General features: G+C 40.2%; 1 protein-coding gene across 1 annotated transcript in view; it reads right to left on the bottom strand.

The window, feature by feature from the left end:
• Positions 1–3027: 3027 nt before the first annotated feature.
• LOC134839006 (ras GTPase-activating protein 1-like) overlaps positions 3028–27272 on the bottom strand; it is a gene marked incomplete at its 5' end in the record, with an annotated part of 36767 nt that continues 12522 nt past the window's right edge. The window contains 6 exon segments of the mRNA XM_063854383.1: positions 3028–3586; positions 10937–11247; positions 17943–18184; positions 18419–18843; positions 19381–19598; positions 20156–20232. Coding sequence (XP_063710453.1) covers positions 3512–3586; positions 10937–11247; positions 17943–18184; positions 18419–18843; positions 19381–19598; positions 20156–20232 — 1348 coding nt within the window.

Here is a 27272-nt window from a genome sequence, read left to right as displayed (position 1 = left end):
TTGCCTTGATTTACACTTTTCGAATTGATATTCTATCAAATGCTCAGGAAAATACTAACTGAGACACTTATTATACCGCATTTGGTGTCCACTCTTTCATCCAAGATTATTTAACCCCTATGCTTAAACCATCATAACACGATAACCCCACAACAAGATAGCACACAACAACTTGACCTATAATACTGATTGACCTTCAACAACTTGACTTTGTTTCCATATTAAATACCGATAACTTGTTTCCAATTAAGTCCTTTTACAGCCACATTAGTAATCCAATTGATTATATTTAAGAAGGGGGAAAGCCAGTTTCATTTCACTTGGAGCATTCAGTTAACTAAAAATGATTGAATTTCGATTAGATACAATAATCCCTCATTCCGGCGTTTAAAACAGATATAACCTACATGGTGCTGACTGAAGGGAACAAGACACGTTTGTGGGTTTAAAAAATCATACTACCCTAATCTTTAGCCAATGCTATACCACTCTCTGAGCTACAAGTCTTGCAACGACCTTCCATTTCACCCTATTTTCCTCAGACAAATAAATAATAGTGGTATCAGGACGCGAGTTTAAACTTAAACACAAACATAAACATCTACAAATTGAAACTGCTCTAATGATCAACTTCAGAAGCGCTTCGTAACAGTAATCAAGGATGGAGAGTTTTTTTAAATGAAAGTTAAGCACAATCATTGCACTTTACGAAAAAAAAACTTGATGCTCGACTATCTTTAAAAAACATCAAGGAACTGAGCAATAACAATACCCCAACAGTCGCAGTTGCAACCGTAGTTCAGCCCATAAAAAAAACGTTGCAATTCAACTAGTCCTAGCATCTAAAGAAATCACTTCAAAAAATGTTTTTATTTCGACGATTTGAAATGCTGCGAGAGCTAGAAAAAAATCATTTTTTGGTTAGTTGAAATAACTTTTAAAATCAATCCCACAACCTTTTTTTTATCAACTTTACCTTTTAAACTTCAGCTTTTCGGAATAGTCTCTGCATGCATATATGCGTTTCTAACAAACAGAGCGAAAAAAAGTAGCACCGTTTTTTAAAAGCCCTGGAACTACTAGCCCCTGAAACAGACATGAAAAACTTTGCTGATTTTGAGCAGGCCGCTTTTCAAGTTATTCAGAAAAATTCCCCAGAATTTTAGCAGTCAGGATGCATGCTTCAGAAAACTATTTGAGGAAAGTTGCCGATCTCGGATTAATAAAATAATACGAAAAGAACCAGAAGTTTGTTTTAGCACCTGAAATGGTGCTTTCGCTGGCTTCTGAGAAAATCGTTCGATAAAACAATCCAAGAAAAGCAAATAAAAAGAAATCGCACCAAATTTTTTTTAAAAATTCTTGAATTTTTGACAAGCTATGTCTTTATTTTGGATCCAAATACATACGAACTTTCGTTCCGTACCGAGAGTTCGTAATCCCCTTTCACTATCGAATCAAAGAGATGCTGCATCAACCGGCTTTCTTAAAAAATCAAACCAGTGGATAACTGGAAATACGGCATTCAGTCACTTTTCAGTACATCGCAAACTATGGTATGAAAAATAATTACAAATTTGCAAACAGGCTCTTCCGTTAAAAAAAAACTAAACGAAAATGTGCAAAAAAACGCTGATTTATAAAGAATAAAAAGATTTCAATTTTTTTGGACCACGGCGATCTTAGACATAATACCCGTTGATTTGTTCTTTCGAAAAAAGTGAATATAACTTTTTGATTATCTTCTGATTATCTTTAGGAAGATGTCTCCTGACAGTTTACCGGAGACTAATAAACGAACTGTCTGGACTTGCTTTTCAGAAATACTGTCTCAAAAATTTCCATACCGGATTGATTGCTCGTTGGCGGAACACTAGTTTGAGACTATGTGCTGGCAAACCCTTCAGATTTTGCGTTGTTCGGCTACAATTCAAAAAGAGAATTGAAAATATTCAGATGGCTCCAAAAATTAATTAAACTTTAGCTTCCTTTTAACAGAAAACACAATTTGATACAGAGTCGAAGATGAGCTTCGCACCACTTTCGAGACAAAAATCATAAGAAAGCAAGATGACGCTCAAAGGTTAGCAGACAGAAGTCAACCATTAAGCCGAAAAACCATTAGCAGAAAATTAGTATCGATAGTCTATGAATGTACATGCAATGGTTTGAGTTCTAGATATAGCATCTACCAGTGGTAACTAGTACTCGAGTTTCAAAATTCCAAGCCTCTCTGAAACTACCCTGTAGTAACTAGTACCCACCCAGGAATAAATCTTAAATTTTCATGAAATTGAGCATTTCAGCAGCATAGCAGCATCATAAGTGATTCAACTGATTTTGTTTAACTGTGGTCACACGAAAAAAAATTATATTCCGATTAGATAAGGCTTGCTAATCGCAATCCTAAATATACAAAGAAATCAAAAGTCGAACCGCGAATCATCAAATTTGAACAAACAAATTTTTTCCTACAAAACAAAAATGACCAATACCCATATAAGAGTCTTCACTACGTTCATTTTTCTTGAAATTCTTTCTTTTTTTCAGGATAGTGTTCAGGATGAAAAAAGACCTCGCTGGCTTCACTCACTTGAAATGAGACTACCAGTCAAAGTTTCAAACAATTTTTTTACTGTTAAATATTTTTGAACTTTCAAATTGTTCGAATCACAATGAAAAGGGTTCGATGATATCTCAGTCGAATCATTCCTGGTTATTTTTAGTACCTGATTTTTCGTGGAATAAAAACATACCGACGACGGATTTGCTCCCTATTTTCAATGGTCAAAAGAAAAATACTTTTGAAACAAAAAAAAACAAGCTCCATTATCAGAGTGCTTCAAAAATTAACTAAAAAGCACACAACCCAAATGTTAGTTTCATTCATAGAACTAGAAGAGCTGGTCCAGTGTAAAACTATTTAAACGATTTAATGTTGATAAAAAATAAAAGCGCAGAGATGAATTTAAATTTCTCGTCAGCTCTTCAGAACAAAGTTGTTTTTGTTTTGACACTTCCAAGAAATGGAGTTCAAAATTGAATTAACAGTACACTAGCTAATTGAATCAAATACGATTTGCACTGGAAGAGAAAGAAAATCAGGTCAGCATTTAAACCAATAGCATAACAGTATGTAATTACGTGGAAAATGTGCAACATTTACTGTAAAATTGAGTTCAAAAGAGTCATTCAAATTCTAACATTCTACGTCTTCAAACAAACACTCCGATACGAAAGGACATTATTCCCACTTCACAACTTCCTCCTTTCAGCATCAGATCATTCAGCTCAGATCAGGTTAGGGGCAAGGTCTTCACATTCCGCGCCCAAGTCTTGGTGGACAGCGGTTGTGGTCGGGTCGGATTCAATTCAAGGTATACATATAGAAATAGAACAGAGGGATTCCACATCCAGCAGCAGCCAACAGAGATTAGAAATACATCATCCGATAGACGCAAACACACACATTCAAAGCCAGTTTTGGAGGAGTGGGTCGTATTGAAATAGATTAGGAGTCCCCGAGAGTATGGCCAGACTTTTCTGCTATTTCTTCGATGATGAACAGGAGTTTCTTCAGGGACGGCTGAAACAAACATCAAACAAAATGTGAATCTCTCGCATACCCAATAATGAAATATATCTGTGAGTGACGGTGAACAAATATACCATTGAGGAGGCGATTAATAGACAAGAATGTGATATCCTATGCGGTATCGCGTGAAAACTAATGGTAATTCAATAATGTATTCTGATGCATTGAATTAAGTTTTCTCTTTCTTTCTTTTGATTAGCTACTGAGAGATAAATCAGAATCGAAAAACTCTGAACTCTCAACCGAGTTTCAATGTCACATCACACAGTGACCTTGTGCACACCATAAAGTTAATAACTATACCACCGCAGGTTGGTAGAACATCAATCAATTACTGCTATTGCAGTAGCAGTATGACACACCCCCTCGGCAAGAAATAAATTATTCAATATATATGGAATAATTTATGTTAAAAAGAGTTTAATACACTCAGTTCACAAAGAGTTTGGCTTTTTGTAAGATTAGTCCTTGGATCTTCCTATCCTAGTTTTCTTCCAGCTCTAGTTCCCAGCTCGGATTCCAGTCCACTCCTTTATCCAACGTTGCATAGCCGAAATTTCGCCTGAACAAGTGTCGCTCTAACATTCTCAATTTTGACTCTACGAGCCTGTCATTTCGTTTTTTGAAGTCCGTAAGCCTTCTCCGGTATTCTTGAAGTGCCGTCTTGAGTAGTGCCCCCTGACAAATCCTCTGAAACTTCTTTAATAGAGTGTTTTATTGGATCGCCAAAACGTTTCGGCTCTTTGTTTTTTGTCTGTCTGGAGCTTCGTCTGACCCCCGACTCCTCCGCACTTGACTCGTCTAAAACTCCTTGAGGAGGCTCAAATCCTGTATCTCTTTCCGATACTGGTTGGAGATTTCCTCTGAGATCGTCCGCGACTCTTTGGACCCCCTTTTCAACAGTTGGTCTGCGAAATTCTCCCATTCAGCTGGTGCCAAATTCCGATTTTGAAATGTATCAAATATATCCTCCGGACATGTTTGAGAATTCAATTTGGTCTTCTGTTTAGTTTTTGGAGTAGAGCTCACAAGAGTGTCGTGTTTCAATGTCCCCGAATTTGATGTTGATTGTTCCTGACTCTAATCAACTGCTACTGCAGTTTGGCCTGTAAGGTTGTTTTGTTTTTTTTGCGTTCTTTTTCCTTTGTTTTCTTATCAGTCTTCTTCCTGGCACTCTCGTCCGGCGATTTTGGACCTGCCGACAAACTGGGACCAGCCATGTTCGGTTTCGCTCTCTTTATCGCTAAGTTTAGACCCCCTCCTGCGTCCGTATCCTTTGAAGTTACGACTGTTTGACTCTGCTGAAATCGATCTACCGGGTTCACAGAATCGGCCATTTCCATAGCCCGTTTATAACTCTTCGTCTGAACCGATGTCCTCGAGCACTTCAGGGGAACTGAGCCTTTGAAATTTCTTAGTAGGTTCCGCCGATGGGCTTTTACTTTCACTCTGCTGTTTCTCGTGTGTCAGAGACGTCCTCGTTTGAGCAATTTCCGATAAAAAGAGCCAGTTGTTGTCTTAATCGTTGAACCTGTTTCGGTTGCTATTTTACCCTTCAATTGCTTCGTCAGGGCCTGTCCACTTTTCCGTAATGGATCCTTTTTTAAGATTGTTTTCGGCGATTTGCTTTGCTCCAATTCTTTGTCTTCGATGAACCCCTTTTCCCAGGAGTATATCATCTCCTTCCACAGCTCAGGATTTAGTAGTCCGGTCTCGTCAACGATCCGCCTCACCTCATTTTTCGCGGCATCTCTTCTCTCTTGTTTCCAGCGGGCATTCGCCTCCAGCAGTTCCTTGAGGTCTTTGGCTCTTTGTCGATCCCTGTCCGAATTCACTTGCTGCTTATGCAGCGGACTGGTGTCCCTGCTGAGTTGTCCTTTGCGTTTTATCTTGAGATTCTCTCTTGATTGGTCGATTCGTCGTTTCAATTGTGATGCTGTCAATGCTGATCGTTCCAAGTGTTGTTTGTCTGAATAGTCAGAATTGTTTAGAAACTTATCCCTTAAAATTTAAAATTCCTTTTTTGGTAGTCTGCCAAAGTGTGCTAGGAATGGAAATACTTGTATAGTTTTCTGCTTGTTCCACCGTAAATCTCGCATTATGGTACTAAGGCATAATTTGATCGATTTATTGTTTTCTTCTAGCAACATTACCCCCAATCTTCATGGTTTGTATTGTTCGTTCTACCAAACCGCAGCCTCGATGGTCCCCCACCGGACAAAATTTTTGTTCGATGTTAAGATCCGAACAAAACTTTAAGTGTTTTCCCCTTAAATCCTGAAAATCGATCGGAGCGTATTGATTCCGGTACGTCTATATAAGATCTCAAGAATTTCACCGTGCACTTCCCACTTGTAGATTTCGTAACTTTCACCGACGGAAATTTTGAGAATCTATCTATAGCTACTAGGAGGTAGATTTTTTTCCTCTGTGATTTTCTATAGGCCCCGCGTAATCTAATTGTACTTCCTGTCCAGGCTGCGTAAGCCGTCGCAGTGGCTTCGACGAATTTTTTGGAATAAGGATTTTTAAATTCTTACCATATCTGGTGCAACTACGACACTTCCGCTAGAATCACTATGTCCTTGTTCATATGCGGCCACCACAGGTATTGTGACACTCCTAACATAGCCTCTTGGCCTGGATGTCCTCGGTGGATCCTTTTGAGAACGGCTTCTCTCAGCTGAACTGGAACCGCTAGGCGAATGTTCACCAATATGCAATCGTCTTGCACCGCCATCTGTGACCACAATGGATTCGTATATGGTGGTCCCATTAATTCGAAGCCCTGCTTATCTCCTCTCTCTATTACTCGTCTGAGGCGATCCATCCAGGTATCTTCGGTTGTTAATTCAGCTAATAAACTTTTATTAAAAAGTTTTGATAAATTGTCGAGGGCCTCCTCTTGTTGCTGCCTCTGCAGTTTCGGTTTACTGGACGACTTAGGTGGTTCAATGGCACATACCTCTTGTTCACTTTCAATGTCTTCTGTAGTCGTCAGATCCACCTCAATTACTTGCACCTCACTCAATCTCCTCTCCTCCGATGTAGCTGGTTTGATGCTGATTGGACCTTGACAAATTTCTGGGCTGTCTCTAGTTTCCTCTGTGTTTGCCCCTGAACTTTCCTCTCTGTTTGCTACTAGCTCCCTGTTAATGCTCCCCGGTATGTTATTCTCTCCCTCGATCAGCTGCCAGAACGAAATTAGACTTTGGTCTGCTTCTCTTTGTTGTTCTGGTTCGAGTTGCCATTTAACTCGTGATGAATGTCTTGTTTCACTGTCCGAGCTATCTCTATTTTTCCAGCCTCCACGAATTATCTTTCTCGTGCGTTGTAATGTTTCAGTGACTTCCTCCTCTTCAGAAAATTCGTTTGCATTTGACAGTGAACGATTCCATTTTGGGTCCACAATGCTCTCCTCTCTGTCGTCATTGCGCCAGTCCTGTGGTGTATCCGACCACCAGTCGTAAGATCTATTGAATTTTTCTGACATCTCGTTCCTCGAGTCTGATTTTTCTTTCTTCTTCTGAGTTTGGGAAACTGTTTTCTCGGTGTATTCCGATTTCTTTGGGTACGACTGTTTGCTGAGTTGAGTTGACGAAAAAGTGATCTGTTTATCTTGAACTGTTGTGTTTAGCTGTTTTGGCAGTCGTGAAAACTGTTTTCTCTCGTTCCGGTCGAGCCTTGTTCGTTTTTGACCGTTTTGGTTGTCATGGCAACCATTAATTGATGACTGTTTCGCTGCATTCCTTCTAGAACATTTTCGTTCCAGTTGAGCGACCCAATGCCTTCCAGCCTACTGTTCATGCAGTCTAAAGCTTTATGAAACGAATTTATTGACGCCACTACAAACTTTTCGTCTAATTCCGATTCTGGCCAAGGATCATTGAAAGGATCACGCGATAAGTAGTCAACTATACCCATGTCCCTCCCCGGAATGTGAACTATTTTAAACTGATATGGCAACAATCGATCGACCCACCGGGTCAAACGAGATTGATAGGTCTTATTAGACTTATTACCATCTAACGCTGATGTGAGCGCTTTGTGATCTGTTGCAATGGTAAATGGTTTTCCCAAAAGGTAATGTTTGTATCTGTCTACTGCCCAAACAACTGCCAGTAGCTCCAATTCATTAGATGAATAATTTTTTTCTTGCGAATTTAAATACCGGGATGCGAATGAGATTGGAACCCACAAACCTTCCTCTTTTTGTTGTTCCAATGTATCGCCCAAGCCATCATGGCTTGAATCACACTTAACGCTTGTTTCTCGGTTAGCGTCATAGTAATGTACTTTTGTAATATTTGCTACTGCCTCTTTTATAGCAATACCACAGTGTGTTCATTCCCCCCGCTCGAACTTTTTGACTGGTAATTTCATGTTTTTCAACTTTGTCTTTTGGTTTTCTTCTTTGAGAAGTGGCCTCAATTTCTCAATTAGACTTGCCGCGTGAGGTATAAATTTCGCTAAGTGATTTATACTGCCCAGAAATGACCTTAACTGTTTAAGCGATTTCGGTGGATTTAGACTTATAACTGCTTCGGTTTTGAGGAATTTTGGACTGACCCCTGATGCTGAGAGGTGATGTCCCAACCAATCCACCTGTCGTTTGAAAATTCACATTTTGATATTTTCAATGCCAGATTTTCATCATCCAGTTTTTTAAGTACCGATTCCACCAGTGTTCCATGTTCGATTTCATTTCCCTTCGACACAATAAGAATGTCATGCAGAAAACAGAATGTGTTCTAGCGTGATTGATAGTTCTATCCATGGCTTTTTGGAATTCAGCTGGCATGTCAGCTAATCCAAAACCCTGTAAGAAATCTATATGTCCCAGTAGCCTTTCCACCAACAATATTAAAGTTACACTGTTTAGCTGTATTTGCAGCCAATTTTAATTGACTGTACGCGTACTTCAAGTCTAACACCGTAAAGTAAAGTGTACCACTTTTGTTTTCAGTAACAATTTGACTTACTCCATCGATGAGTTCATCGACGTTAGGCATTTGGTACTTATTTTTGAACAGTTGTCTACTTATTGGTTTCGCGTCCATCGCCAATTTTATCGAATCGTCCTTTTTTACTGTTATCACAATCGGGGCAATAAAACAATCGCTCGTACATTTATCGAGCTTTGTGATGTGACCTTCTGTCAACAGTTTCTCAATTTCTTTTTCAACTTTATACTGTATGTGAATTGGAATTCTTCTCCCCTTTTCTTGAATTAGACATAGGGGTATTTAAATTTCGAACTTACAATGTGATTTTTTGAAATCCCTTGTCTATCAAATAAATTTCTGAATTTATTGAAAAATTTTTCTTTCCAACCTTCTGACTGCTCGCACATGAGCACGTCAAACCTGGTAAGTTCCTTCGGAGCTGGTTTTTGTGTAGTAACTATCCCCACTTGTCCTTGCAGATCTAAGCCCATTATGCATCTGGTTTTACGTTCTGTCACAAGAAATGTAGCACCTTTCACCTCCCAGCCTGCCGACCGAAGATTCGTCTTCAAAGCCCCCAATACACTGATCGGTTGCTTGTTGTAATCAACGAATTTTGTATGCAAATTCAATTTTTCCGACGGAATGAATCTTACTTTGCTTGATTTGTCCATTATTTCCTTTGCCGTCGCCCAATTTAGGAAAGAGACTGGACTTCCCGTGTCCACCGTCGATTGTATTATTTGATTATCAATTCGTACATGGCCTTTAGTGATTTTACTCGTTTCAGCGTTGGGTCTCAAATTGAATCGATTTTCTGGACTTTTATCGTCTCTCCATTCGATTTGTTCCTCATTTCACTGATTCGGTCCTTCACATATTTGAAGACTCTTTCGTTCTCCGACTGATATGTTTGTATCGACATTACTTCAAAATCGCTACATGACCCAAAGATTTCACTTATCTGATCGCATTCCACTACAGATCCCTCCGATTCTTCCGCAACCTCACTTACTTGCTGAGATCTACACATTTTGGCAAAATGATAGGGTTTATCACAATTCTTACAAGTTTTTCCCATCGCTGAACAGTTTTTCAAGTGTCCCTGATCGAATGTCCTTCCACGTCTGTTACATGATTTTGTTTTCATGTCGGAATTTTTTTTATTGTTTTGTCGTTTATTTGTTTCCTTCTGTTTTGATTCTTTGTTGTACCTGACGAATTCCTAACTGCCATTACAGGTTCTTGTTTTTATTCTCACTCCCGAATTGTAGTTGTTACTTGCTTCTCCTGTTGCCGCAGCATTCGTCTTTTGAAATGCCATTGTGGTTAATTTACTAGGTTCGAAATTTATCGCCCTTTTCAGAACTTCTTCAAGATCTAGAGTTTCAATTGTCAACGTGTCCTGCAATGTCCTGTTTTTCATTTTCGAAATGAATAGATCACGGACTATCTCACTTTCCAATGTTCCCAATTCAGATCGAGCTGCTTGCGCAGTTAGCGCTGCATGAAATGCCTCCAGAGATTCCCCGGATTCTTGCATTCGTGTAAACAGTTCATATCTTTCATATGTTACACATTTTACCTTTTGAAACGAAACTTCTGCAAGTTCTGTGATTTCCCTGAACGACATTTTGGATATTTCGACATGCGGATTCTTTTGTAGAAATCGTTTCTTTCCCTCTGTACCAAGTGACAGAAATAATCTGGACACCAGTTTCTTTTGCACTTCGTTGTAGAAAACGTTGTGGCCAACTCCTGGGCCTCTTGTCCTTCTCTCTTCATTTTCCAGCAAAACTCTATCCCTTGCTAACTTATCTCTAAGATTCCTAGCAATCGTCGCAGCTTCAGTCTCTCCCTCTTGTGGTGTTTCTGGTCGAGGAGGTGGCTCTTCTAATATGTCTTTTGGTTCTTCTAATATAATCTCTGGATTTACGTTTTCTTTGACAGTTACTGTCATTAGAAATTGTTCAAACCAAATTTTAAACTGCCACGGAGGGTCTAAATTCGCTGACGCCCAAAATACGGGTATTCCCATATCCGTCCGATTGTCCTGTGCTGCAAATCCTGCTGGCTGCGCCATGTGAAATCCTATGCGGTATCGTGTGAAAACTAATGGTAATTCAATAATGTATTCTGATGTATTGAATTAAGCTTTCTCTTTCTTTCTTTTGATTAGTTACTGAGAGATAAATCAGAATCGAAAAACTCTGAACTCTCAACCGAGTTTCAATGTCACATCACACAGTGACCTTGTTCACACCATAAAGTTAATAACTATACCACCGCAGGTTGGTAGTACATAAATCAATTACTGTTATTGCAGTAGCAGCATGACAAAGAAAAACTAAATTATGCGAGGTATATATATTGTCAAAACACAGCAAAGACATACCTTTTCGAAGCTGAACTTCTTAAGTGTTGCGTGGTTGTCACAGCAAAGCCTATGGAGTGATGCGAACTTCTCGGCCAGGTCGCATTGTGCTTTTGAGTCGGCCGGTGAGGATTGGTTTGGACCCTGGGGACTGGTGCTGACTCCCTCCAGGAAACCCTCCATGCGCTCCTGGTTCTGTCTTAAGTAGTTGTTGAGGGAGTGGACATCGAAGCCAGCGTGATCTTTGAGCTGTGTGAAGTTGGCCCAGCTCTGCAGGAGTTTGGCCAGCAACTTCAGCATCTCCTGAGCAGCGGCTATGTTGGGGGGTGAGCCTGCAAACGAATTAACGCCAATCAAATAACGTAGCCAAGATATTTTTTGACGATTGGAACCTAGATTTATAGATTCAAAGCAAACATTCCAGATCCAATTGATCTATTTGTATTTTTCAGTCAAGCAGTTTTGAGTGTTAGAGCATGCTTGAAAAATGTTTTAAAAAATTTGTTTACATGCTTTTTTAAACGAAACTTTTCCAATTATTGTTTGCCAATTATTCTTTGCCAAAATTGTGAACAATTATCCTAGTTTTAGAACATTCGCGTGTTCTAGATAGCGCAAAAACGTGCATTATAAATTTGGCATCAAATTATTTACAGTACATTATAATTTCAATTGAAGCTAGCAACTTTGCCTAGGATTAGGCACAATCAATCGGCCCTCACGACGCTGACATTTACTGGTAATAAAAAGAACGTTTCAATAAACAAAAACAGATGGTAAAATGAACGAAACTTTTAATTTTTTCAATTGACAAAAAAATGTGGCTTTTTTAAGGCTTCACTCGTCTTTTTTGTTGCAAATAGGAAAAGAGCCACAATGTACAATAACTTTGTTCACTTTAGTTAGTAGCTTAAGTTTCATAGCATTACGCAACGTTTAAATTGAAACTGAAATTCAAACTGGGGGGGGGGGGGTTGCAAAAGAGTCACACGAAAAGCTTCCACAAAAATTTCAAACGCCGCAAAACAACTGAGTGGAAACGCTATTTATCAAGCTTCGAACAAATTTGAAAACTCCATTCTGGACCACATTAAACTATGACTGATTAAGGCTGAGCATTTTAACCTTTTGTGATTGCAAGCTGCCCATGAAATTAGCACGAGCTTCCGAAGATTTCATAGAAAGGAAATTTTGTTTTGAAATTGATTTTGGTAACCAAGCAAGTTCATTATTTAGCGATGAAACGCTCATGCACATAAAACTCAGTAATAAAAAATCTACGAAAGCATTTCTGCTTGTTTCCTCGGCGATAGGAAACTCCGGTCCTATTATGAGTAACATTTATAATGCCACATCCGCAACCGTTGAACTAGAGGACAAAAATACACACTCGAAAGATGATATGCTGCCAACAGCCATGTCCAATTTAGAACTTAAAATTGACAACCTAGACGACGCTAGTATGTTCACACAGCCAGACCAAACGGACCCGAATCCAGTACCTCTGGGTTCTCAATCAGAGAGGGGGTTCTTGCCTCATCGGAACCACCATCGCGCCTCCTACCCTTCTTTATTTCTCAGCGAGGGAATACCTCAAAGACGCTACAGTCTTATCCATTTTGGACCTGGGGGAGGAGATATGGATAATTTGGACACCTTGCTTCCCCCGGATGAAGACGTGGATCCGACTCAAGACTGGGAAGACGACGATGAGGGTGAAGAGGGCGGGAAAGACTTCTCGGAGCTCGAGCTCTCACTCCAGACTCAGATGACGATCAATGCATTGATGAATGGCGGCACGAACACAGTTGCAACTGACACTACCACGAAGACAGAAACCGAGTTGGAGTTGGGAAAAGGCGAGGAAACGAATCTTCAGACAGGAGATACGGAGAGTTCCTAGCCCTAGAACTAGCCTTGTGAAAAAAAAACTCAGATCCGATTGTTAATATTCTTGTTACAATTCAATTTTGCGTAAAAATCTGTTCGTCCAAACGGATGTTTGAAGCTAGAGAAAATAGGCAGCGAATTCCACGGTTTTTTGGTTCTTTTATTTGAATTTTCTAAAAAAAAAATTGGACTCTTCGACCCCCCCCCCCCCCCCCCGCGAAATTTCGAAGTTTACAAGTTAAACTTTTGTTCGAATTATCCAATTTTTGTGAAAATTGCAATGCCGACTAATTAAGCGCCAAGAAAAACATATTTCGTATTTGGTCTTCACAATCATGCACAATCACTCTGGCTCTTTATCCTTGTCCCCCAACCTCACATAAGGATCAATTTTATGGTGTAACGATTAGTTTTACAAGATTATGTAAGAAGACCAAATATGTTTGTTGTGGCATAATTAGTCTGCATGCCAACTTTTGTAACAATCCGACAATGTGAACAGAAAAATTAATCATAAAAATAAGCAGCTGGGGGTGAAAAGGAAAAACAGCCCCATTCCTTGCACCATAAAATTGATGCAATTTTGAAAAGCTTATTTAACGTTGTCATAATGCAATGAAACTTGGCATGATGAACAAACTGACGGCTCTTTTTCCTTCCCCCCCCCCACCTGCAAATTTTTACATGTAAATTTGTTGACTACATTGTCCGATTGCTATGCAAATTTACATACAGACTAATAAGGCCACGACAAACATATTTGGTCTTCATACTCAACCTCGTAAAACCACTCGTTACACTAATATATTAAAGCTGGGGGGGGGGGGGGGGGGGGGGGGGGAGGAAAAAGAGCCAAACTGACAACTGAAACCAAATCTGTTCTTCACAATTCACATCGAATCATCTCGCATTTAGCCGTAAAAACACAAAAAGCAAACACAAAAATCGATATTTTGAAAAGTGGGGAGGGGGGAGTGGAGAAGAGCTTTAAATTGTTCACCATGCAGAAATTCATTACGTTAAGACAACGTAAAAATAGTTTTTCAAAACTGAAATTTAAATGTGTGTGCGTGCGTGTGTGTGCTGGTGAGTGTGGAAGACCCGAATAAAATCAAAATTTAGCAACGCAAAAACTTTTCACCCCCCCCCCCCCCATTGATCAAAACTTCCATTTTTTAATTTCTCATGCGTCTTTTTGATGACTAAACGCGTTATTTTAGGATTGAAAACTGAAAAACAAATCTATTCACAAAAAAAGTCTCTACCAATGGGACTTTAAAAATAGCATTCAAAAGAAAGCTGAAACTATAAAAAAAAAGTCGGGCTACGGAAACTTAGCCGACAAAAATAAACCGCCCAACGATAGTCCGAAGCAGAAAACTTCAGGTTCGCAAAAACACAGTTCCAGGCCGGACTTGAAACACAAACGTTTGTCATCTTATTTGGGTGTTTTACCTCTACGCCATTTTCGCTGGATATTTTCACTAGATGATTGATTTAATTTAAATATATTATGAAGCAAGTTGAAACACGATTAACACTTTAATGTGCGGAATCTAGTGAACATAATGTTAGAATCGTAAGGGTTAAAGCATAGCCGAACGATTGCAGGAAGTATCAACGAAGGCAAGAAAACAGAAAAAATACTGACTTGTTTTTCGAAAAAACTTCAACTTCCAAATTTCCAAATAAAAAATATGCTTTCAAATTACAAGAACAATTTCTGATGCACACTATGAGTCTTATTTTGAACAAACTGTAGGTAATTTTTCTATTTCTCCGCCAAATCTGAAAAGTAAAACCCACTTTTAAAACTAGAAGTAGTTCACGTTTTCTTCGCGCTATTTTCACTTTCGTAGTTGGAGAGTGAAATTTGCCTTTTCTAGCAATTGAATTGAGCTTTGAACAGAGTTGAACTGCATTTCGTAAACACAACCAGGATGGGAGAATCAAAATTTGTATTAAAAATGTCGAAAACTAAGAAGTTTACCACAACGAGATTAAAACTAATTGCAACATCTGGATATAACTATCTCAATTACTAGCCAACAACAAACAGGATTTTAAAGAAAATATATATCACCTTTTCAAGAACTTTTTGTGCATTTTCCGACTACTTTTGAAAAAGCGTCTTTTTTCGACTCACGCATTCATTGATTATTTTTTCGCAAACACAAGCAATAAAAAACATAGCCAACTGACAGTTGGAAAAGAGTAATGAACGCAAGGAAACTGAAAAAACTAAAAAAAAAACTGAGTTTCCTTTTCAAAAATCTTCAACTTTTGAATTTTGAAGAGAAAATAGATGGCCCTAAAGCTCTTTGAACTTGTAGAACAATTTATGATGGCCAAATTTATTTTTTTAAAATTAACCCAATTTGAGAAAACTGGATCAAAAGTTAAAATTTTTAGTTCACTCGGAAATGTGATAATCAATTTTCATTTTCGAAATTAGAAGTCGATCACGTTTTTCGTGAACTTTACAACTTTGCTGTTCGATAATGGAATTTGTCTTCCTTTTCACAATGAAAATGAATTGAACTGAAATGAAAAGAAATCACAAATCGAACTGCGAAAAATCAAAATTGAGCGTGAACAAATTCAAGACTTTTTCTTATAAAAAAAACAAAAAAATCAGCAAGACCTATATAATCAAGATAGTACTCACTACATTCATTACTCTTAAAAACGACAAAATCAGCTCCGAAAAATAAAAAGGAAAAACCCTTTGCGAACACAAGGGCAGAAATAAGACTCGAATTAGTGCTATGTACCGACTTCGAAAATACGAGGGGAAGCTGCGATTCGCAAACACAAGCGAGAAAACGAGAAAAGAGCAGTTCGAAAAAATAGATGAAAGAAAAGACTTAATATAACTATTGTTTTCTGCTGGATTCGAACCAGCGATCTCGAGATTCTCACGTCCTTCCCACATAGCAGCGGACACCTGACCAATGGCAAGCACTAGCAAAAAGTAGAATTATACTAATTCACTATGCCCACTAGCCATCAATAAAGCAGAGAACAGATGCTATTAAATTTCCAATGCAGCAATAGTAATTGCAGCTGAAAGGCCACCAAATTAGCATTTTCATTTGCTACATTGGTTGAAAAAAGCAGAATCATACAATTACACTACGCTTACTAGCACAACACAGAGGTGAAGGAGAAACTTCGCAAACACGAGCGAGAAAGCTACACAGATTTGGATGCACAAACGCTATACAATGCACTGAAAACTAACTTTGCATGTAATAATTTGGAATGTAATTAACTCGAGGCCACTTTGCATGTAATAAATTAGAATATATTAAATCAAATTTCGTATAAATATGCATTTCAAAAATCTCAAAATATACCGAGTTAGACAATTTCTGAAAGAGAATTTAAACACAGGCGAAGCTGCGCTTCGCAAACACTAGCAAAAATCAGCTATATCAAGTGAAAAAAAAGAAAAAGTAGAAATAAGACTCAAATTAGCAAAATTTCGGCTACATGTAGGATTCGAACCTGCGACCAACTGCAATCAAGAAATTTTGAGTCTCACACACTAACCCCTCAGCCACGCAAGCTCAACAATCGACAAACGCTAGTCACGAATGAAGCAGCTATATATTCTAATTAATTGCCAATGCATTTCAGCAAAAGTGCCACCAGATACAAATAGACTCAACGTTGCTCAAGTGATAGACACAAGTAATAATTTAGAATATAAAAAACTAAGACATCCACATTAAGCTTACACGTAACAAATCGCACAGCATAGATCCACATTATGTATAAATTATGTATTTCAAAAAATTGCGATATATATATTGAGTGAGAAAATGCCTGAAATCGAGTTTTCATTATGGTAAGTTGTTTGAAACAAATCACATTTTTCGGTTCATTTGATAAATTAAAAATACATCAACTGAGTTAACTTATTACTATTCGAATGTCAAAGCACATATATTGGCACCAATATTTGCAACTTAGGTTGGAAAAAAGAAGGTTCGTACTAATACACTAGCTTCGCAGTGTAAATAAATGTTCGCTGAGACATCTGAAAACTAAATACCACTTTCGAAACTAAAAGTCGATCACGTTTTTCGTGACCTTTACATTTTTGCTCTTCGATAAGGGAGTTTGCCTTCCTTTTAACAAAGGAAATCAACTGAATTCGAAAAGAAACCAAAAGTAAAACCGCTAAAAGGGAAATTTGAGACTAAACAAACTTTAATACTTTTCCTGTAAAAAAAGACAAAAAATCATCACGACATATATAAGAGTCTGAACTACGTTCATCGACTCTTAAAAAGTAGAGATAAGCCTCGAATTAAAAACATCTACTACGTCCCGGATTCGATCTGCGACCTAGAGATTATGAGTTACACCCACTAACCACTCAGTCACGGACGCTTACTAAATGACAAACACTACCACAATAAAACGCTATGAAATGTCCAATGCTACAGATCGTGATTATAGCAAAAAAAGCCATCAAAAAGGTGAACACCTTTATTTGCGAGGTAGGTTGGAAAAAAATGAGGTTCGTGCTAATACACTACGCTAACAAGGTGGCTAGTGAAATTATTATACTGTCCAGCTTTTCCCAGTTTATTAATGATTTAAAAAAGCAACTGATTACCTAGCAAATGTCAAAGCTTATTGTATTATGCTTCTAATGTAGCCAAATGATTCAAAATTTATTCATTCACTTTTATTTGCGAATTAGGTTGGAAAAAAATTGCATTGTACTATCACACTATGCTACCCACGTATAATTAGCGAAAATCTAGTTTGTGACTTTTGATGTTCTCAACTACAAAAAAAAGTGTCAGAATGAGTCAAAGAAAACTGAATCAATAAATGTTTTCATTACTTTGCCGGAAATCCTGCAAATTAGGTTCCCCGGTTAAAACTTAATTAAAACGCCATTTTCTGCCTCATTTCTTTTTATTGGAGAGCATACCTTCATGTAGGCAAATTTTTTGAACGTTAGCTTCAAAATCAGTAAAGACGTTATGTTACGTTCGCATAAAAAATAATTAGCACAGCAGTTTCAACCTTTTGCCGAAAACAAAAACTGCACAAAGAGGTGATCCAACAATTGGTTGAATCTGGAATAACTTATGAATATGAAGTTCCAACTGACCGATGATGAGATTATATTTGCGAGGTGTGCAGAGTGCCAGTGATATACAGCGAAGAAAGAAAAACGAGGCAATCATTCTGTATCTGAGCATCTGGTTCTTAGCAGCTCCCTCTGACCCTGCTCCTCCCCTGTTCCACTCGACACCTGGATGGGAAGCTGAGAGTTGCTCGCCGTTCATAGGCCGAACGGGCCATTTCTGCTCCACTTCACGTTTGATTTGTTGCAGGATGTAGCGAAGATTACTGAAACAAATTTAGGTCTTAAATTATTTTCACCATAAAATTTCTCTAATTATACTGAAAAAAAAAAACGTGATGAAAAAGCCAGAAAGATTCGTAGCAAATATGATGAAACTGTGCTCCTCTTGCAAAAAAAATCGATTGAATAAATAAGGAAACAGCATAGATTCTAACACCTTATTGTCAAACTGATTTTCGATTGACGTCACGTTAAACAACAGCCCGCAGGTAACTTACGTGGGAACCATGTCAACCTGGCCTAGAATATTATCAGCCAGATGTTGCAGGTATCTCTTCGCAGCTCTACTCCATCTCTCTGGATCCTGGTTGTTATTCGGAGATGCAATTGGGACCCCAGCCGTCACATCTGGGTCAAATACTATGAGGTCTATGATGGGTTGTAGGGCTTGCTGGACGAAGGGTTGCATCACTTTGCTCAAGTAGTGTTCCATGACCGAGACTGCTAGACTTGTGGAGCGAAAGAGTGTCTGCTCGTCCTCTTTTGCGATTTCGATTGCGTTCAGTTTGACGATGAAGTCAGTTTCTGACCTCAGGTGCAGATATGTTTTGAGTAGTGACAGGGCGTAGAAGTTGCGCTCTCGCACTGGCAGACAGTATCCCAGTTGGTACAACAGATCGGGGCCTTCCTGTGATAGCAGACACTGAAACAACTCTTCTGTGGTACACGACATCGACAAAAACAACCGATTGAAATGATTCTGACAAAATTTTCACAGAAAACAAAACTTCCTACAGCTGAGAAATTAAACATAAATACTTCAAACTGTATTTTTGTATTTAAATATAGTAATCAGATATTGGTCCAATCAGGGGCAAGTATTACAAAAACTTGATCCAATTTACCGACGTTTTCCAAACGCCTCACCAAACACTAAATTAATTTAAATGTTTGCTACCGATTTCCCTATAGAATTAGACAATTGTTACTGTTAATTGTGAAACTGTAAATTGACCAGGTAAAAAGAAATTAAACTGGAAATTTAAATTAATTAGAAAAAAATGCGTATCTTCATGCTGCATGAATATTTGTTGATTTTTCAGCTGCCATTCATTTACATCTTTAGCTAATTATTGCCGTTATATTGTTGTTTTTAGGCCCGATTATCGCCGTTAGTCAGTTTCATCTCACAGCAGCAGCAGGTGGTAGCTCAAGCAAGCAAAAAGGGACACGAACTTACTGTCTGCAGTTTGGCATACATCTGTTCTGGGAGGATGGTGAAGTGTTTGAGGAACACCTCACACCTCACTGTGCCAAGGTGGGAGGGAGGGAGGGTGGAGCTGCTACTGTAGCCACACGGGTTGCCCAGGGGCATGTTCTTCATCACCGGGCACAGACCGTACTTGGCACAGTGCAGCACATTCTTCGGCAGGAGTTGCAGGTTGATCACGCCGAACCCTACACATATTAACAAAACAATGTTAGCTTGACAAGCTTATTCAATACCTCTTAAAAGGAATCAAACATGACTTTCATCTTCAATCTGCGCCAAGGGAGCAAAAAATGTTGATAACAAGAATCATCTTACAATGCTATCATTTTCTGATCGTTTTCGTGAAGCCCAAAGAAACAGCTTTATTTGCTTATGCTCTTAAGAACAAACCGAACATCAATAAGCTCATTTAGCAAAATGAATTATCAAAATTATTTTCAAACAATCATTAAACTATGCTGTCTAAATAATATTAACAGGAAATGGTATCATTTATGATGCATCGAAATCATGAAATTTGTATTGAAATAAAGATTCCAGTGCCAGATCAGTTATGATACTTTGAGGTTTTGACAAACTGAAAAACCCTATCAAAAGCCATACCATCTCGATCAATAACTTGAAACTTTCCTGAAACATGTTCATCTTGCAAATCAATTTGTTCGCAGCAAGACCATTACTTATCCACATATTTAATACTTATTAATCTTAAATGAAACGAAGTATTCGATATTTTCCATACCTAAATCTTGATTTCCTTTCTTTGACTTTGAAGACATTAACACCATTCGTATCGTTTTCAGCTCCGATGGCAACTTTCTGAAACAACAAACTCAGTTTTCGAATGGTTACAAAAGACCGTAACTCACACTTCGCAAACACCAGCAAAAATGACAGAAGGGAGCTTTCAATTGCAAGATAAAGCAAACATAAAAATAATTGAGAAAAAAACCAATTTGAGATAAGTCAGCCAATTTGATTTTTCTGAGCTCTGCGAAACCCTACCCTAGCAGAAACAAACTTCATGCATTTTTTGGTGACTATCATTTTTTTGTGGAAAGTGTGCCTGCGTTTAAACCTCAAAATTAATCTAAATTGGCACCAAAGGCGCATTCCGAAAACAGCCAAATGACAACAAAAAAGAATCATTGAAGTTAGAAAATTATTAAAAAACTTTCAAAAAAAAAATAAAACTTTCGAGTTTCAAAGAAAAAACCCAAACTCAAATAAAGGAGCAAACAAAGCATGTTAATTTTACCATAATTTATTCATTTCATTTACCCGCAATTTATAGTAACTAAACCAACATCAATTCAAATTTCATACGATACAGTCGCTTTCCCGCTATCGCGAAGTATTCATTCTGGTCCGCCTCATAACGCAAGGAAACTAAGCACACTGGCTGAGCCTATTCTCAAGTCAGCGACCTTTGTGCTAACCTCAATTGTAACCAAGACGAGTTGAGCGATGAAACAATCGAGCTTGAGCATTGCTTGGCTCAATCCTCAACTGCTGATCACGAGCTGCTTGACGCCACCACCGAGGATGCGGAATACGATCAAGTACTCGATCAATGGCAATGTCAGACAACACCGAAGGCTGCTCGCCAAAACTCTACAAGCCGCAAAGAGAATGATAGCCGCATCAAGTCAGCCTATCAACCCTGTTTCAACTATGCAGATTGAACCAACAAGGATCACAATAAGATTGCCGCAGATCAATCTACCTAGTTTCAGAGGCGATTTCACTGCCTGGCTAAGCTGCATTGATCAATTTCAAAAAGAGCAGAGATACAAAAATGATCGAGACATACTTCGAAAGCTTTTGTCACGAATTCACGCCAGTTCGAACGGAGAATGTGTCTCAGCTTCGTCAGCTACACTCAGTCTTCAATGAGACTTCGCAGCACAACATGGCACTCGGAAGATCAGTCGAAACCAATTTGTGCCATTTCCTTCTCTTCGAGAATCTCGATCCTGATTATCAGAAGGCATGGGAAACTGCAAACGATGGGAATGAAGCTCTTGATCGACTCATGGTGTTCTTAGACAACAGAGTCAGGTCTCTAGAGGTGGTTGAAGGATCTCAATTCAGACCCCCATAAGCCAGATCGTGAGCAGCAGATGTTCTTGACAGATTAGAACCGATCTCATAAGAATGGCTTCTCTTTACCACAGTGTAAAGTTCAAACAAGCCAAGAGCGACATCCAATATGGCAGTGTGAGAAATACAGATCGATGACAACATCAGAAAGAAAAAACTTCGTGATCAGCGATATGATGCGCTTCAATTGTTCGTCTGCCAGCCTGCTATTTGGGAAGCCTTCACGTGGCGGCAGGTGTGGATCCTTGCAGAAGGATCTCAAATTTCCCATACCAAAGAGTGTTTGGCCAAAACACATGGAAACCAGTGCGGGTTTTTGCTGAAGCACCATAGTGACCCCGATCTATGGTGGCTTCTAATTCTGGCAGGGGATATCGAGCTGAATCCGGGGCCGGTGAAATGGCCTTGTGGATACTGTGGTGAGGCGGTTAGTAGCAGAGTCTGGTCTATCTACTGTGTTGATTGCAAGAATTGGATACATCAGCGCTGCGCAGGGATGTCGACCCAAGAGATCAGGGCACATCAGAATTTCAGGTGGCATTGTGGGTGTGTTACAGTTCCCACTGTCCCTGTTGCTCCAGTTGCAGTTCTGCAGCCAGCCACCCAAACTCGGAGACCAAGAGTGACGACTCCAGTGCCCAGATGTTTGAAGATTTTGCAGCTGAACATCGATGGTTGGAGAGGTAAGGTCACTAGTCTCAACGAGTTTCTCGACGAGAAGAAAATTGATGTTGCGTTGTTGCAAGAGACGAAGCTGATGAGTTCTACTGCTGACCCTAGTGCTAATGGGTGGAAAGTCCATAGAGCAGAACGCACGGTTCATCTGGTGCAGAATGAGCAACCTCAAGGAGGTTTGGCGGTGCTCGTCAGACCTGGAGTCCAGTCACGCAGGTTAGAAAGTTTGAATCTTCCGACAGGAGCTGCTTTGGAGTCGTTGGGAGTTTCAGTGGAGACCAAGCATGGCTGGATGAATCTCTGGAATATGTACCGTCCTCCTGCTACTGGTGGTGCAGACGTGAGAGATGCTGCGTTGTATTTGAACCATTGGCCTAGAGAGAAGAGTTCTGTTATCTGTGCGGATGTTAATGCGCATGGTTCATGGGATGCGAACAGAGATTCCGATCAGTTGGGAGAAGAAATTGACGACTGGTTGATTGACAACAGTATGGCGCATGTGAATAGTGGCATTCCTACACGTGTTCGGCAGCTGGGTCACGCGATGGTGGAAACAGCACCCGACATCACCATTGTGCACAGTTCTGTGGCGAGTAGTTGTTCTTGGGATGTGCTGGAGACCATTGGTTCCGATCATTTGCCAATTCAATTGGTCATTGGCTCTTCAGGGATGAAAGAAGAAGAGACAAAACGCAAGTATAACTTCAACAAAACAGACTGGGAGAAGTACAGCAGTGTGTGTGACAGGAGTTTGTCAGAGTGGAATGAAGATATGTCACTGGAGAAGAATTACAAGGTCCTGATCGAGACGATGCAGAAGGCAGCTAAGGAGTCAACTCCCTTCACTAAGGTTGGTGGCAACAGAAAGCCTTGGTGGTCTAGTCTCTGTGAGAGCGCGAAGAGGTCTATGAAGGATGCTTTCAGTCTCTTGAGGAGGAGCCCTTGCGAAGAAAATGTGGAAAGGTACAAGAACGCGAAGAAGATGTTTGCTGATACCATCAGAGAAGAAAAACGACGTAGTTGGCGGGAGTTTGTTGACACGTTGTCTCCGGCGACTCCTAGTACCAAGGTCTGGCGCACGCTTCAAAGTATGGATGGCAGGAAGAAACTGGGATTGCCAGACAATCCAGTGTGTGCCGGGGACAAGACTGCTGTCACTGACAAGTCGAAAGCGGAACTTGCAGTGAAAACGTATGCCGCAGCCAGCAAGGTCCAGATCACTAGAGAGGACTCCAAGGAAGCTTACCTAGCGACTAGAGAAAGTCTGAAAGAAACTTCGGAAGGTGAGCTGGGTGACAGTTTCACCGAAGACGAGTTGGCAAGAGCTTTACAGAAGATGAAGAATGGAGCTGCCGGCCCAGATGGAGTTGTTCCCCAGATGATCAAGCACTTGCCAGAGAATTGCATCTTGTTTCTGCTTTGTGTCTTCAATGAGAGCTTACGTCTAGGAAAAGTTCTAGATTGCTGGAAACGTGCAGTCATTGTGCCAATTTTGAAGAATGGTAAACCGCCTTCTCAGATAAAGAGTTATAGGCCCGTTTCTCTGTTGCCGTGTATTGCCAAAGTTCTGGAGTCTATGATGGAATCCCGCGTTCGTCATTGGGCCGAGAGTACTCACATGATTCCAGATTGTCAGTCAGGATTTCGTGCCAAACGATCCACAACAGATGTTCTTGCTAATCTCAGCCAAAAGGCATTCGACAACTTACAGATGAAGAAGCGAACAGTGATCACGGCAGTTGACTTCAAAGGAGCGTTTGATAGGGTGTGGCGTGGTGGTCTTCTTAGAGACTTAGCGAAAGCTGGCCTTCATCCTACTTGCCTGCGGTGGATCAAGTCGTTTCTTAGCGACAGAAGAGCGTGTGTCAGATGGAACAGTTCTCTTTCCAAGTATAAGGTGTTTCAGCAGGGAGTTCCACAAGGCTCACCTCTGTCCCCTTTGCTTTTTTGTCTTGCTACGGCTAGTTTGCCTACAAGGATTGCTCAAAATGCTCCAGACACGAAAAGTGCCCAATTTGCGGATGATTATTCGCTTTATAATGAGGATGTTTCTCCTGATTCAGCAGCAGCTAGAATGCAACCAGCTCTGGATAGCGTCAGTTCTTGGGCGAGTGATCATTATATGCTCATTGAACCGTCGAAGACTGAGGGGTTAGTGATCAGCCTGGACCCGAGAGAGACGGCAGGCAAAGCACAGCCAGCTCTTCTTCTGGAGAACACACAAGTTCCTTTCAACAAGCATATCAAGATTCTGGGTGTCAACATTGATACACAGTTGACGTTTTCCGAACACACAAACATCATGGTGAAGAAGATGAGGAAAAGGACACAACTGCTTTCTAGTTTGTCAGGGAAGAACTGGGGTCTGACATCCACTGACCTTAGAAGATTGTATAATGCCTATGTCAAGCCAGGAGCACTTTACGCCAGTGAAGTTTGGGGTTCTTTTCTCTCGGACTCGAATTGGAATAAACTGGAGGCATGCATCAACAGAGCAGCAAGAATTATTTGTGGCACGCCAGCAAGTTCCAATGCCGTCGCTACTCGCGCTGAGGCAAGGCTTTCTTCGTTGAAGCAGTACAGTGACGAAAAGGCAGCGATTTTGTACAGTAAGTTCCTCCGGTTCCCGATAGATCATCACCTGCATCTTTTGACAGATGACGGCCCGCCTCAGAGACTGAAAGCGAGAGGGGATAGCAGATTTCGTCCGGACTGGAGAGTTACCGCTAGAAAGATGATCCAATATAAACCAGAAAATCTCAGTACGAAAGAGTTTATTCTGACGAATAGAGAAGAAGTGACACTAGAAGATTACCGGCAAAAAGTGGACGAAGATCACTTACACAGACGAATTTGTAATGGCATGGCTTTGGAGCATTCAACTAATCGTTCAAGAGAAGAGGAAGTTTTGTTGCATAGGCTCCGGGTGAATCGATGTAGTAACCTAGCTAAAACTGAGCATCTCTTTGGTCGTATTGAATCTCCGCAGTGCCGTCAGTGTGACAGTGAAGAAGTTGAAGACACAGAGCATTTCATCCTGAAATGCGATAAATGGAATGAAGAAAGATTGTTAACTTTGGGCTCAAACCCCATTATCTCAGTTTTGCAAACAAATCCGGACAAAGTTTTAATGTTTATTGGCCGAACAGGACGTTTACGTCCCTCATATCATCTATGACGAGCTCCATCAACAACAACAACAACAACATGCGCTTCAATTGTTCGTCTGCCAGCCACGGCATCCAGCAATGTCCTTCAACATCACTGTGCAAGACATCTCAAAAGAAGCATCAAACAACTCTTCATGGCAATTCTAGTCAGCCCAGTCCTCATCTCGCAGCGACAATAGATGCTCTTCAAATCAACCGAATTGGAACTATCACAATTCTTCCAACGGCAAAGTTCGATCTCAGAATGGTCGAATTCATCACTTGAGTGCGCTCGTAGACAATTGTGCTCGGACGAACGTCATCACCCTACAGGCCATGCACCGGCTTGGATTCAAACCAACAGAAGCTCCAGATCGCATAATTGGAGTGAACCAGAAGAACGCTATGTCTACCCATGGTCGAATGAATCTCACAATTCTACCAAAGTCTGGTAACAATTTCAAAGTTTCTTGTGTGGTGTTCGAAAACATCACGGATCATGAGCATTCAAACACCCAAATCGCAGCCACAGACCTACGAAAGGTCAGCAACCACAACTTAGCAGATCCAGCTTTCGACAAGCCCAACGCAATTGATCTCCTGCTTGGACAATCCGTCTACACACACAATGTAAAGTAACGGAATGTCAAGGAATGAACTATACTGCTAACCGACACGATCCTTCATTGGACAGTCTCAGGTGTCGCCGATACCGATCACACAGTCACAACACGAAGACACTCGCCATGATATGGAATCAACTTGCTTGACAGCCAGTCCACCACATTTGACAGATTCTGGGAAATTGAGGATATCACTTCATCTCTTGAATGCCAGCACTCATTCAACGAGCTTGAATGTATCCGACATTTCGATCAGACTACGACGTATGGCCTAGACGGACGAGCTATGATGAGATTGCCAATCAACAAATCACAGGGGATCTAAGACGAAATCAACCATGAATGGTTGCCCGATATTGGTCACTCAGCACGCAAAGCTTTCCGGCAATACAATTCTAATGAAAGGAAGCTCCGATAGAACTGTGAAGCCAAGGACCAATATAACGACTTCTTCCAGGAGATAATTGACACTGGCCATATAGAAAAGGTACCTGTGTCAGATCAATTTCTACCAGTCGAGAAGTACTTCATCATGCCTCATCATGTAGTTTGGAAGTTGGATTCAACAACAACAAAAAGCAGAGCTGTTTTCATTAGATCAGCTCCAACTTCAAATGGAGAATCGTTGAACGATTTTCTACTGGTTGGTCCCAAGGAGCAGCCAGACCTCTTCAACAACCTTGTCCGGTTCCGGTTCTACAAAATTGCACTATCTGATGACATCACCAAGATGTACAGGCAATTAGAACTACACGCCAAATACAGAAATCTACATCAGCTCTACTGGAGATGAGAAGAAGAGGAATCAATTGAGAAGTAATCACGCGATTGAGAAGTAATCACGATGAGAAGAAGAGGAATCAATTGAGAAGGAATCAATTGAGAAGCATTCAAGAAGCTATCACGCCATACGAATCTTGTCAGACACCGCCGACACAACAGATGTTGAACAGACAAAGCTATCAATTCGCGAGTCCTTCTACGTGTACACTCTGGACAAAGCCTGCCTGCACATTCGGAAGTGGACAAGCAGCAACAAAGTTGTCATGCACGATATAGCCGACAAATTGCATGAAAAAAAGAGTTATTCTTAGCAGAAAATGACCACAGCGTCAAAACTGATGAGCTCAAATGGCATCCAGTTTCTGATTGTTTCCAGAACCCATGTATGGATAAATTGGACTCATTGAAGCCTACAGGCGTGCCCCCAAGGCACCGCAAACCATATGAAGCCCGCAAAAGTCTCGAGTGTTGATTTTGAAGCAGTTCCAGTTGTTGCCGAAAAAGTAAAAAAAAAGTGGCCTAGTTC

This window comes from Symsagittifera roscoffensis, chromosome 2, assembly GCF_963678635.1.
Source record: "Symsagittifera roscoffensis chromosome 2, txSymRosc1.1, whole genome shotgun sequence".
In the NCBI taxonomy this organism is placed as follows: domain Eukaryota; kingdom Metazoa; phylum Xenacoelomorpha; order Acoela; family Convolutidae; genus Symsagittifera; species Symsagittifera roscoffensis.
Note: the sequence above shows the minus strand (reverse complement) of the source record. Positions and strands in the feature narration are given on the sequence as shown.